The sequence below is a fragment of the Chrysoperla carnea genome, chromosome 4 (genome assembly GCF_905475395.1).
Source record: "Chrysoperla carnea chromosome 4, inChrCarn1.1, whole genome shotgun sequence".
In the NCBI taxonomy this organism is placed as follows: domain Eukaryota; kingdom Metazoa; phylum Arthropoda; class Insecta; order Neuroptera; family Chrysopidae; genus Chrysoperla; species Chrysoperla carnea.
The window spans coordinates 53,699,331-53,714,317 of NC_058340.1; the positions used below are offsets into that span (position 1 = coordinate 53,699,331).

Below are 14,987 nucleotides of genomic sequence, written 5' to 3' on the forward strand. Positions count from 1 at the left end.
TGTATGGATGCATATATAATTATATGGATTGCATTTATGACTTACATTGAAAATTTAATATTATTGTCTCACAAATTTAAATAAATAATGATGATAATTTACATTTGAAAAATAATATTTGTGCAATTTGATTTCTTATTTTCACAATTTTTAATGATTAAGTTTACTTAATTAGTGTTTTTCAATAATTTCAATTTGACATTTTCTATAACATTAACATGTAAAGAATTGCAAATTAGTCATAACAGCCTCCCTTATCGCCAAAATCTTTCACTGGAAGCGCGGGCATCGATTTTATTGTCCCTACCATGACTACGCACACAACGAATATAATATTGCGGGTTCCTTTGTAAATACCGAAAAATTAGTAATTTATTTGACCTAATCACTTCTTAACGAGTGTGCGACCACAGGCGTTTCAAAATATAAAAATTATAATATAATACATATAGCACTTCCTAAAACACAACTTATTAGTGATAAATTCGTATTGTGGCTCAGTTCATAGAGTTATATATCATACGAGTTATTTTTTTATAAAATTAATTAATATATTTCGATATTCCGTTTAATATAAAATGCATATGAAATTCGATCTGAATATACTATATAAACATCAGATTTTTAAATAATACTTGTGTAACATAAACGGCTAAAATCAAATTACTGTTTATAACAATTTATTAGAGAATAATAATACAACATATTTTCAGTGGCGTTTTTAAAGAAAGTGGCTATGGAGTATTAAATTATAAGGAAAAATAATTTTTTTTATAAGTCTTCGCTGCTTTTGCAGATAAGAAGGCAAATTATTTATTGCTAATTATGTCACTAATATTAACATTTTTCATATGTTTATTGAATTTTTATCATTACACTATGTATATATTGCTTTTTTATTCTTCTTGCATCCGGTGGTTGCAACATTAAACGCTTTATAACTTCATAAATATGTATTGGTTTTAGAAAAAAAGTTTCAAGTAAAAGTTTTAGAAAATGTGTAGATTTAAAAGTTAAGTTATTATCATTTTCCTGTAATATTAGAAGAGATATCGGTCAAATAGTCAATAAGTAAATCGTCATAAGTCATAAACGCTTAGTGATACAAAAAAAAATTATTCTACAAAAAAGGTAGGTAATTTAATTATCAACAAAAAGTTCTACCGCTTTTGGTCTAAAGTGTACGGTTATGGAGATAGAACCTAAAACGGCATTCCTTAAATTGAAGGCACTTCCCCCGCTTATTTTTGTAAGGATTTTGAGCATTTACATACAGTACGTGATACTGAGGCTATTTAAATAATAAAATAACTCCTGTAATTTAGTGCATTATGGACAAGAGTAGCTATGTAACATGTTTTAATACGCCAATGAAGATATTTAGCGTAGGAAGTGTATTGGTGTATAAAATAAACTTAATCGTACTTACAGGGTGTAAACATTAATTTCTCCCACATATATACCTACTATACACATATCGTTTTTCTTTTTTTGTACATTATTTAATTAAAATAAATTACTATTGTATAAAATTTTCGTAATTTACATAATCAATAAATTTTTCTTCTAAGTTGTATTTTTATTTTTTTCTTCTAACATTCATCAATTATAAAATAAACTAGCCAATTATTTAGTTAATTTGATAAAAAGGAAACGATTTATTATAGTTTTTTTTAAGGTGGTATTCTAATTGAAATATTTTCAAAAAAAAAAATTTTTTTTTCCATTTTCTAAAAGTACATAGTAAACTGTTGTTAGATTTGCTGAAGATCTTTACAAATCGAAATTAAATGTCCAAAAAAAAAGTGCTGGATTGTTTTCCGGTATTTTTGAAAGTGTATGTGTGTATTTCTAAAATCATCATTTTATTAACCCGTTAAATGTTAATTATATGCATTTAATAAATATTTCGCCTCATAATCGATTGAAAAATTCTTTTTTTAACCCCCGAACAAAAAAAGGGGTGTTATAAGTTTGACCGCTATATGTGTGTGTCTCGTGTGTATGTCTGTCTGTCTGTGGCATCGCAGCGCCTAAACGGATGAACCGATTTATAACTTTTTTGGTTTCGTTTGAAAGGTAATTTAACGGAGAGTGTTCTTAGCTATGTTTCAAGTGCGAGTTTAGGGTTACGTAACCGAAAAAACTAAAAAATTAGGGATGATGTTCAAAATTGGTTCAATTTGGAAAATGCTTTCAGGAAAACGGTAATTTAATGGAGATTCTTCATAGATATGTTTCAAGTGCAAGTTTAGGCTTCCATACCCGAAAAATTTGTCGGGGGCTTTTTAAATTTTGTAAATTTCCCTTGCTGATAGATAAAACCAATTTTCTATAAATTCAAACTTAAAGTACCTACACTTTACTCGTAAATTATGGTGTTCAGGAGTTTGATCGCATGGAGCCTTTTATTAGACAAGTTAAGAAATGTATCCTCTCTATTTTTCAGGAAAATTAACCGAAATTAATCTTTCAAAGTATGTGTAATGGTGTAATCTGTCTCATCTGTACAATCAGAATCCGTCGAGCAATATTCTCTATCGAATACGGGGTGTACCGTATTTTTACCGAATCTATCATTTTTTAAAGGAATCCCCTACGATTTTTTTGTCCGAAAATATTCTGGAAAAACTGCCTGGACCTATCATCAGCAATAGCATTTTTTTTTTCAGACAGTAGATTATCCCCTTAAGTATACATAATTAAATAGTTTTCGTCATTCGTAGGTACTATTATTTTTAATTAGGTATGTAAATTATTTTAATATTATATAATTGATTTATTAACTATATGAATTATTACGACAGAGTCGTTTATTTAATTGGTAACTGAACTGTAACTCGAAAAAAAGAGTTTTAACCAACAATATAGAGTACTATTATGATTTTAGATAAGGATTACAAAAATTTACTTGTTGAAGATGAAATTTTTTAATATTAATAAAATTTGGTAGGTATTGATTTGAATAAAATTGGTATGGAAATTAATTGGTATCAATTAATGATAGAAATAATTGTTTTTAATTCTTTTTATAGGTTTGTCAATTTTAAACGAAAAAAGAACATGAACAAAAATTAATTATACATCGAAAAATTTAAAAAAAAGTTTGGCCCATGGGAGGATCGAACTCACGACCTTCGCGTTATTAGCACGACGCTCTAACCAACTGAGCTAATGGGCCACATAACCAATGAACGATAATTATAAATTTTGCTAGCAAAGCAAATATTGGTAACAAATTATTATTTTTAACCAACTAATTTATCAAAGAATCCATTATCTTAGTTGTTTAGAGAGTTTTGCCAGAAGCGCAAAGGTCATGAGTCGGGTCTTTGAACCCCTGTTTTCCTCTTTTCAGGCGTTCATATTACGAACGTAGCCAAGCCCTAATAACGAATACTAAAACCAGACCAATATCCAACAATAACTTATACAAACGTATACATGCAGCAGGAAACAATTGCTGATACATTAAATGAGAATAAATGCGTTTGTTTATCTGTAGAAGTTTATAGAGTGAGTGTCTGACAACGTAATTATGTTTTTTTTTTTTTTTTTCATCAATAGATATTCTATTTTTAAATGAAAACATTATTTAACATTCAGATCAAACCTAAATCTAATCTTATTCTATCGATGTTTTATATACGATATTTAAACTTATTTATTCGAACATCTCTCCATGTCCATTCAGTCGGGGGTCTTATATCTCTTATGTGCCTACCATATTCTTTATACATATATGTATACGTGTTGTAATGGATTAAATCAATTTAACACTCTATTATTTGTGATACTATTTTTCAAAGTTTTATCAAATAAAATCATTTGACACAATAAAAAAAAACGCCTTATCTTATTTATAAAATTATTGGTTATACTAATCGCGTAAACCCGTTAAAATTTTTCATCACCAATATTTCATGAACCGCTCAATTTTTCCTAAATAGAGTTAAAATCTTAAAATCGAATATTGTATTTTTAGTTTTCCAAGAACTTTTATTTCGAAAACTAAGCGTATAGAGGAAAAATCACAAGAGTACTTTCTTGCTTAAAACTGATCAAAAAATACAAATATATTCAAAATTTTGTACTTTGCGAAATATGTATAAATTAAATTTTACTATATAATTATATTTACCATCCGTAAAGTATAGAACAAAAAAGTAAATACAAAACAAACATGTTCTTTTTAAAAAAAAAAATCAAATTTCAAACTTACGTTTGAAACAATTTTTCATAAAGTTTAGATTTACCACAATAGGGGATATTCATGAAATTTAAATTTGGTTCAAATATTTTTTTTCCGTAGCTTTATTGGCTGGACAATTCAACTAAACCATTATTTTAGTAATTAATTACATTTTAATTACTTAAAATTAATTAATAAAAGTACAAATACAGTGAGCAAAATTCAAAATTTCTAAATAGGGAAATTCAAATTTTTAAACGGGTGTGATATCATAGTACTGGCTTGTCAAATTTGTTGACATACTGTATGGCATTAATTACTTACATTTGGTATGATATTACATTAATTTCTATTATTCTACGGCTTTTTATTACAAAACTTAATGATAACGAGTGTAAATTCATTTTTTAAAGAGTAAATTATACATTGAACTGACACCAATTGACAGATCACGTACTTATACGTCATCAACAGAAAGCGCCAATAAACTGCGTTTAAATATCTCAAAACTATGATGTATTTTAAATATTTTTTTACACTTAATTACAGCTTTTTTAAGGAGTATTTATATTTTTTACTTTGATATAAGGGTGCAAACAATGAATTAAAAATATAAAAAAATACATTACCATTCCCTATGTCAGCTAAAAGATAAGTCTAAAGTAGTACATTTATCTCTGTGCATGTATTTTGGAAGGATTAAACAATTTTTATAATAATAAACAGACCAAACATTAATAAACTTAAATAATTAAGTCGTATAATAATAATAATAAATAATAATAAAATTTATTTGTTTAAAGATTTTACAACCTTTTACAAAGAATTCCTAGACATTAAACAACAAAAAAAAAACACAAAAATATATGTAAAAAAAAAAAAAAAAAAAAACAAACTCAAAAGAACAGAAAAAAAAAAAATTCTAGAAATAATCAAAATGATTGGAAAAAAAAAATTAGCAATAAAAGTATACAATCATATTAATTCATAATGGAAAAAAAAAAAATAAATAAATAAATAAATTCTAAACCTAGAATGACAAATTTCTTCATTCATTCGAAAGAAAAGACCTTATCATGAAACTTTTTTTATATGTGAAATAGTTTCATCGTATAACAAACCTTCCAAGTCCCATGTCGTAGAATTGAGTTTCTTGAAAAAACCGTCACGCTCAAAGTTGTAAACAGGACAAACAAACAACAAATGATGTAAAGTTTCATGAACATTTAAATTGCAAAGTCGTATAATTTGTATCATATCTCCATTTGCTTAAAGTTTAACAATTAAATAGTTAAATAATTTAATAAAGCATAAATACATTGTTAAAATGTATAACTTAATATATAATTTACAGTGACAAAGTAAGTGGCCCATTAGCTCAGTTGGTTAGAGCGTCGTGCTAATAACGCGAAGGTCGTGAGTTCGATCCTCCCATGGGCCAATTTTTTTAAATTTAAATTTTTGGGATTTGTGTTTACTTTGTTAGTTAAACTGACTCAAGTATAATATCTGAAATAGTGACTAAATAGTTAAACTAATTATTTCGAACAAACGCTGTCTTTGACGAGCAATTTATAGACACCATGTAGTTTTGATGCATTTTTTTTATATTTTTAGAATTTCTAATAAATAGTTCTATTATTTAATTACCCTATTTTTTTAAATCTCACAGTTTTATCATAAAATCGATGAAACGTTTAAAAATATTGTATTTGTTTATGGATGTAATATTTATACACAAACGGAAATTTATCACGCCAAGTAAAATACCCACAACTTTGACCGGAAAAAAAGTAGGAATGGTGTTGCAATAAAAAATAAAGATAAATTTAGTGAAACGGGGATAATTCATATACACGTTTTTGCATCCCAATAAAAACTGGTGAGAGTAAACTGACAGCATGGTATTATAGAGTACATATGTTTCAAAAATAGTGTTTCTTCACTCATAAAGGCGAGATTGGCTTAAATTCAGCCTCATTGTATGATAATTTCAAGTATAAGAACTGATAATTATTTATTATTATCTTTACTTATATTATAAATGTAAAAGTAATTCTGTCTGTATGTATTTATGTATGTTATGCAATCACGCTCAAACTACTGAACCGATTTAAATGAAATTTGTTACAGAAAAAGTCTGAAGCCTGTGAAAGGACAAAGGGGTGTGCTTCAAAAAAGTTCTGCATGGGTTAAGCTCAAATTTTGACAGGAGATACTGTCTGTATGTTTCCGACACGATAATTCAAAAACGAAAAGAGATTTCAAGCTGTAATTTTACGACGTAAAAAGTGAGGTCGAGTTCGTAATTGAGCAACATAGGACAATTGGGACGTGGGTCTTATAAGCCGTATTAGAGATAGACCAAAAGTTTAAATGTAAAAATTGTTCCCAATAAAAAAATAAACTTTTGTTTGAAACATGTTTTGCGTAAACATCACTATTTACCCGTGATGGCGCAAATGATATAGTATGTATTATATGTGTGTGTGACGTGTATGTATGTGTGGCTTCCAAGAGTGACTATCTTTCTTTACTTACATGACGTAAAAAACAATCGATTTCGTAATCAACACTGCCTATACGTGGTATTTCAAAAATTAACTCAGTCAATTGTTTGTTTTCATTTGTTTTTATTTATTTATGAAATTTATTCAAAAATTCACAAAAATAAATTTTTGCTATTACAGCGTTAACTAACACGAATCGAAAAAAGTGTTTCGAGTACCTTGAAACAACTTTAAACAAGTGAAAACAAACAATTGACTGAGTTAATTGTTGAAATACCATGTATAGTCAGTGTTGATTTCTTTATCACATTACACATACAAACATGTGACACATACATAACTGATAATCAAGTATAGTACATATTATCAAATTTCCGCCTAATTGGCGCCCTCACGGGTAAACAGTGATGTTTACGAAAAAATGTTTCAAACAAAAGTTGTTTAATTTTGGATAAGGAACATTTTTTACATTTAAACTTTTGTTCTATCTCTAACGGTTTACAAGATGGGTCCTACGGACCCAAGACCCAATTGACCTATGATGCTCATTTACGTACTTGACCTCACTTTTTACGTCCTTAGTACGCTGTAAAAATTTCAGCTCGATATCTTTTATCGTTTTTGAGTTATCGTGTCCACAGACGGACGGACGGACGGACAACTGGAAATGGACTAATTAGGTGATTTTATGAACAACTATGACAAAATTTTTTTCCTAGCATCATTATTTTTAAGCGTTACAAACTTGGGACTAAACTTAATATACTATGTATGTTTCATATATACATGGTATAAAAACAATGAAGAATCTGAATCTAAAAATTATGGTTTCCAATTTTAAGATTTCAAAGTTGAGTTATTAGATAGATTTATTTTCAATCCTTTTTATACTCATTACATAAAATATGCGGTTACTGATTTCCCATATTGTATAAATACGTTTTTATAATATTTATCTTTATTTACGTTTACAAATGTACACGGGTGAATCAAATTCGTAACCAACATTGTTTATTATGTGAAAACTTCCTATTTCATACGTGATATATATCTAATATTAATAGATTTATTCTAATTATACAATCCATTTTAATCCCAATAACTAAAACAAATATCACAATATTCATTGATTATATTCGCACTAGCTGCGCTACCTATATTATTAACAGTGTAGTACAATCATCTTGGATTTTCTTGGGACTTCTTCCCACATAAAAATTTACTTTTGGTGTTACCGACTTGGATTGTAGATGTCACAATGAACATATATTTGCAAATAACTAAAAAATCACTTCTATCAGTAATTCCTATCCCGTCCTTATCCCTATCCCTACTCCTATCAGTATCTCCATCCTTATCCCTATTTTTATATTATAAATGTGAAAATAAGGATGTTTGTTTGTTTGTTACGCTTTCGCACAAAAACAGCTCAATGGATTTGAATGAAATCTCACAATAACATATGCATAGCTCTTACATCAGAATAACACATGAGCTGCTAAAATATCATGATAGAAAAAGTCTAGACTAAGAATTAAGCCCCCAAAAACTTTTTATGAAAAGTGTTTTTTTTCGAAAACACACTTTTTGAAACAAAAAAGGTTCAAAATTTTTTTGTTAGGCTTTTATAGTATAGGTATATACTTTTTTTACTTGATTCTATTAATCAAACTCTAGATGCCACCAAAAGCTTATCTTATATATTTGCAAAAAGTTATGTATATTGTAAGTAGGATGGAATCATATGTTTTAAATGACTGTAGTAGTAGCTCCACTAACACTTAACGAATTAAAAACAATAAATTCATTTGCGCCGCTAACTACAAATCATTGAAAAAGCTATATCCAACGATATTAATTTTATCTTATTTATTTTTCAAAGAGATACCCATGGTCCAAGAGCTCGCTGCAAAAAACCTGGCCTATCGAGTTACCGGATGAAGTATTTCTTAAATGATACTACTCACTGTAACTATTAAAAAAATCATTTAGTGCCAGGGCAAATATGGTGCATAACCTTGCTATATTTTTTCTAAGGTACATTTTTTGGACATAAACTGTACCAATCGAGTAACCGCTTGAAACTGATTTTAAAATGTAGTTTCGAGTGAGTAGAAAATAATTATGAACAACTGCCTCGGTCAATCTGGTGCTAACCCCATGGCACGACACATTTTTTAATTTTTTTTTTGTTGTGTTACCGTACCTATCGAGTAACCGCTTCAAACTGTAATTAAATTGAAGTTTAAACATTTCTTATTAAGAAAATATATTAGTGCCACTTCTATTTTAGTGACAAATGCCCGGCACGATACTTTATATTCCTTCAAGTCCCATACTATTGCTCATATAATCTATAACAGATACATTGGGGAATAAATGAATAAACATCTAATGCATAACAATTACAGTAATTTTTAAGTGATTTTTTTTATTTATACGAGTATTTTATAAAGTATCAACATAAAATACAATGAAAGTTCTCTCATATACATATTTTACTATAAAATTAATTAAAAAACTTAAATATCTAAAAATATACATTGAACTATATATATAGAATTATTATTAAATGTCATCATGATCATCATCATCACTATCGTCATGATCATTGTCACTACGGCCATGATCATCGTCACTTTTATCATAATTATCATCATGGTCACCTTTATTTTCATGATTATCATCGTTATTATCGTCATGGTCACTGTCATTTTTTTTGTTGTAATCATCATTATCATAAGAATCATCGTCACAATTATCAATTTCATTAAGCTCTACTTCATCAAGTTCTACCATAACAATGTCTTCAACTAAGAGAGGTGTTGGATCACCTTCGAACCGGTTCAATTTTATTGTCATTTACTGTCCATCCGCATTGTTCTGGTGAGAAATTGATGCAGTTAGCTTCGGTAGCATTCTGCCACATTGAAGTTACATAGATAGTTCGTAAAATTTTTTGTTTCAGTGACTTCCAACATGGTGGAAGTTGAGTTGAATCAAATCTTTTTACATTTTTCATAAAATATTCTGCTACAGACGTTGACGTAAATCGATTTTGAAACATTAATAATCTCGCATCATTTACATTGTTACAACTTATTCCATAAATTTTACAAGTATATTCTTGCAATATTTCCATACTTCTTAAATTATCAATTTCGTCTATATTCGCGGTCAATGTTCGCATCAAGTTTGGACAGCTTTTGACAAGTTTTGATATTTAAATTTTTTTAATTAATTTTATAGTAAAATATATGAGAGAACTTTCATTGTATTTTATGTTGATACTTGATGTTTATTCATTTATTCCCCAATGTATCTGTTATAGATTATATGAGCAATAGTATGGGACTTGAAGGAATATAAAGTATCGTGCCGGGCATTTGTCACTAAAATAGAAGTGGCACTAATATATTTTCTTAATAAGAAATGTTTAAACTTCAATTTAATTACAGTTTGAAGCGGTTACTCGATAGGTACGGTAACACAACAAAAAAAAAATTAAAAAATGTGTCGTGCCATGGGGTTAGCACCAGATTGACCGAGGCAGTTGTTCATAATTATTTTCTGCTCACTCGAAACTACATTTTAAAATCAGTTTCAAGCGGTTACTCGATTGGTACAGTTTATGTCCAAAAAATGTACCTTAGAAAAAATATAGCAAGGTTATGCACCATATTTGCCCTGGCACTAAATGATTTTTTTAATAGTTACAGCGAGTAGTATCATTTAAAAAATACTTCATCCGGTAACTCGATAGGCCAGGTTTTTTGCAGCGAGCTCTTGCTCCACCAACCATAACCTACACGAAGGGTTGTGCTTCCAAAAATGATCCCCAATATCTTTGGCTATGCCTCTCTCCGCACCTAATTTACGAATCGCTAAACGTTAAATTATCGACCTGTCATTTTATCTAACAGATTTGAATCAGTTGAAATTGAATGAAATTTATTTAATTTTCCATTTTCAATTATGCTTTTTATATAAATTCGAAAATCGATCTTTTCCAATCGATGTCAATTTATAATAATTACCATAAATACCTAAATTTCTCAAAAAGCCTGCTGTATAACATATACAGATTTTCGCTGCGTACAAAAAACCGAATAGGTAACTACACATAATCTATTGTGAAAGGTTAACATTACAATCTATTTTTGAGAGTACAATAAACAAATTTAAATAAAACATACTTGGCAAAACGTAAGTATTTATTTATAGGAGTAATAGAAGAAAATAAGAAGAAAATAAATGTTTCCTAATCGTCTGTACATTCTCTAACTTTGCATGACTTTTCGTACAACTTACTTAAATTTTTAACTTAATACCAATCAAAGAAATCTGCTGTTTTACCCCCAAACACGAATACACGACCCTATAACCCCAACCAGAGATTAGGTATAAACCCTTAAAATTTAAATAATTTCGTGAAGGCTTTTGCGGCATGACTAAATCGTGAAACTTGAACAGATAGTTGGGGATACTTAATTGCCATTTTGTCACAAATTTTCTAACCCATAAATTTCCACGTAACCTTATAAAGCTAAGTTTTTAAAGGACCATCATCTGTTGAAGTTTCATAATGTAGTCAATTGTCGAAAATTATTCCTCAATTTTAATTAATTAAGTTTTTATCTCCAAAATGATTGGGGTTACGAAATTGAGTATTGGTAAAAAAGGCAGATAGGATGATATTTTTGGTTGGTATTAAAATTCCGATGCAGCCATATTGCACCAATTTTTCTGCGCCTTTCTCTAGAAAAGTTTATCATCTGCTGTACGATGAAAGTGCGTTGTTTTTAGCAGTGAAGCAGCATATTTACAAATAACTCAAATTCTATAGTTTATCACAAAACATTTCGGACCCAAGTACATCATGCAAAAGTACCTTTCGAAATTATCTCAACTTCTTAATACTATTAAAGGTGGTTAATTTTTCCAAAAGTTTTTAGTTTTTTCAAAAAGAAATATCCTTAAATGCGTTTTTCATTGGAGTACAACAGTAACCTACCTCAAATTTATCGATCCAGGATTCCATTTCTTGATACCATGTTACATTGTGGGAACTTCGATCATTCAACTGTTGAATAAGCCTTCACCAATCATTTCCTGTGATTTTGGAAATTTTTTTATCTGACAATGAATTAATCATTTTTTTATACGTCTTTTGTGCAAAATTCATATCGATTCTCTGTACAGTTTAGGAGAAATTAACTATCAAAGTCAAATGTCAAAGTAAAGTTTTTTTACCAAAGGAGTTTTTCCATTTTTATGCACAATTCTTAATTTTGATTTTAAAGCTAAAAAACCAACATTTATTACGACTTCATATAACATCATGAAATAAGGGCTGTTTTTAATACTTAATTTATCGTAAACCGTGCAGAGAATCGACTTGAAATTTATGTATCACTTTCGTTTGGGTGTCAAAACACCTTAATTTGAGTGGCGTCCAGATAATCCCGTCTCGTTTATCAGACTAATAAAAAAACTTTTCCAAAGTAAATTAATATGCACTAAAAAGTAAAAAAAAAAAACGATAATATAATGTAGTTAAAATTATTGTTATTTTTTGAGTCGGTGTCAGCTAAGAAAACAACTCTGATAGAACAGTTTGCTACTTTAGCTTGACTGACACCGAATCCAAAAATAACAATAATTTTAACTACATTATATTATCGTTATTTTTCTTACTTTTTAGAGCATATTAATTTACTTTGGAAAAGTTTTTCTTTTGAAGTCTCTTTTGAAGATAGTTTTTTTTTTATTTTGTGATTATTAGTGAATCTGAAGTAAACTAAATAAATTGTTTCCCAAAAAAGGAATCATCGAAATCGGTTGGCTTAATATTGAGTTACTCGTCCTCTTGTCGTGCATACTTAATGCAAATTTAAAACTTTTATGATTTTCTCATAGATGACGTTGTCAGAACTGGGCATGGGAATGAAATGGGACCACACGGGAAGCACCAGCATTCAAACAGATAAAGAATCATCAAAATCGGTTCACCCAGTCGAAAGTTCTGAGGTTACAAACATAAAAAAAAAAATACAGTCGAATTGATAACCTTCTCCGTTTTTGTTTGAAGTCGGTTAAAAACTGTTTAAGGAATAAGAAATAGGTCAATCAAAAATAATTATCGTTGCAAAAAATTAACTTTATTAATAAAGTATAAATGTAAATACATTTGTAGAAAAAAACGACATATGCGTATTAATTAATTAATTCGTATTAGAAAATCAGACTATTAATTGTTGCGTAAGTGTATGAAATATACGATTAAAAATTGATACAAAAAGCGTGGAAATACATAACGTGAAACGAATTAGAACCTAGCATGATGATTTTCATATTGTTCAATGGCTTCATCTTCGATTCGTGCAAGATCAGCTTTAGCATTATTTATTCGTTTATTATCCGCAATTTGTTGATTTAATTGTTCGAAGTATTCTTCATGTTGACGTCTCTTTTCATCGTGAACATTTTGTAAAGTAGTCTCTCTTTTAATTTGTGTTTCATTTTCCACTATCTGATCGTGTAATGGAAAATTAGCTTCATCTTCTAATCGTTCACGATTCGCCTTTACAATATTGTATTGCTTTTTATCTGCAATTTGTTGATTTAATTCTTCGAAATATTGCTCATGTTGTCGTCTTTTTTCGTCATGTTGATTTTGTACACTTTGATTTCTGTTCATTTGTGAATTTGATTCCTCTGCCTGATTGTGTAGTGGTGAATGTCCTAAGGCAGCTAGATGACGTTCTTTAGCTGTTTGAGCATGTACATTCAATTTTTCCGGTGATTTAAATGCATCTACATCCTTATGTGAACTTTGATCATTTTTATTCGCTGATTTATCATTTTGATTGTGTAAAAAGTCTTGGTACTCTTGGCGACGTTCCTTCAATAACCGTTGTTTATTATCATCATTTTCTTGCCCAAAACTAAACATTGAGTTTCCATTATTTGAAATTGAAGCATGTTGTAATGAATTTTGTAATTTTTCAATATTTGTTTGTCTACTTTCTGCTAAATTAACATTCTTACGATAGCCGTGAGAAGGTTGTTGTTCTTCTCCGAAACCAAGGAATGAATTTGCATTCACTTTCTCATAATATTTATCTGGTTTAGTAAAATGATAATCTTTTTTGGTTAAATACGTTTGGTATTCTTCCTTTCTTTCACTATCTAGTTGATCATGTGATATTTGCCTTTTTTCTGCTAATATTACATCCTTATGATATCCATGCTTGGGTTGTGTGGGGGTTCCTCCAAAACCAAGAAAATTATCTGGATTCACATCTTCAACGTACTGATTTGTTTTTGTATAATTGTCCGTCTGTTTTGATAAATAATCCATGTAATCTTGTTTTCGTTCATTGTTTAATTTTATACGATTACTATTTGATTCATCGCCAATGCCTAGAAAACCTCTCATATTATCAATTTTTCCTTGACCAGTTGTTTCTTCATCTTCCATTCCAAGTCGTTGTTTTTCTTTCGAAAATTTGTTCTTGTAATCATTTAAAACTTGGTTAATATTTTCATTTTCTGAATTCATAATGAAATTATTTAATATTTTATATTATCAACTTTTTCACAAATAAGTTTACTTTTGACACAAATAATTTAATAACTGAATTTTAAGCAGTATGTATCTATCATCTACTATCTATGGTATCTATATATTATAAGGTAATAACCCCACTATTTGAAATTTGGCCGTTTATAGGTGTACTCTGAAATTAATCCAGCATGCTAGTCAGCATAGATTTGCACTCAGCTGATTGGTTAATAAACCGCGTCATCATGGTAACATAAGCTGGTCAGGTAAGCTGGATAGAATTTTACAGCACACGCGAGTTATTATCGATAAAACTTAAATAACTAGTAGGGGAAAAGTTCGTTATTTTTTCCGATATAAAAAATAATAAAAGATTGAAATATAATGGCATCCTTCATAGTAAGTGAGCAATATACTGGTGATCTAAAAGTCTTTTTAGCCTAACATATTTTTATTTCCTATTGACGGCTGACATGAGCTGCAATAATGTATTATCGTTAGTCAAAAATAAATCATGAAATTTGAAAAGAGTTAAAATTTATGTAAAAATATATTTAAATATTCTGATTTCGAGTCATAAAAGTACATTTTTCTTTTAAAATATTAAAATTAAAAATCGCGGGTAAGCACTGCTGTGATGTCATAGCGGTATGAGTCATAGACCATCAGTTAGTTCAGTGTAGACAGTTGGGTATAATATATACATAGATAAGTAATT

The 14,987-nt window shown here is 28.9% G+C and overlaps 1 protein-coding gene and 2 non-coding genes across 3 annotated transcripts; 1 reads left to right on the plus strand and 2 right to left on the minus strand.

Moving 5' to 3' along the window:
- Nucleotides 1-3,107: 3,107 nt before the first annotated feature.
- On the minus strand, nt 3,108-3,181 carry Trnai-aau. Its single transcript has one exon. It is a non-coding gene; the product is annotated as a tRNA-Ile (tRNA).
- A 2,378-nt stretch (nt 3,182-5,559) lies between these two features.
- Nucleotides 5,560-5,633, plus strand: Trnai-aau. The gene has a single exon. It is a non-coding gene; the product is annotated as a tRNA-Ile (tRNA).
- Nucleotides 5,634-13,030: 7,397 nt separating this feature from the next.
- Nucleotides 13,031-14,185, minus strand: LOC123298787 (interaptin-like). The gene has a single exon (XM_044880884.1). It carries the CDS (start codon nt 14,183-14,185, stop codon nt 13,031-13,033), a length of 1,155 nt encoding a protein of 384 aa, XP_044736819.1.
- Between the last annotated feature and the right edge of the window lie 802 nt (nt 14,186-14,987).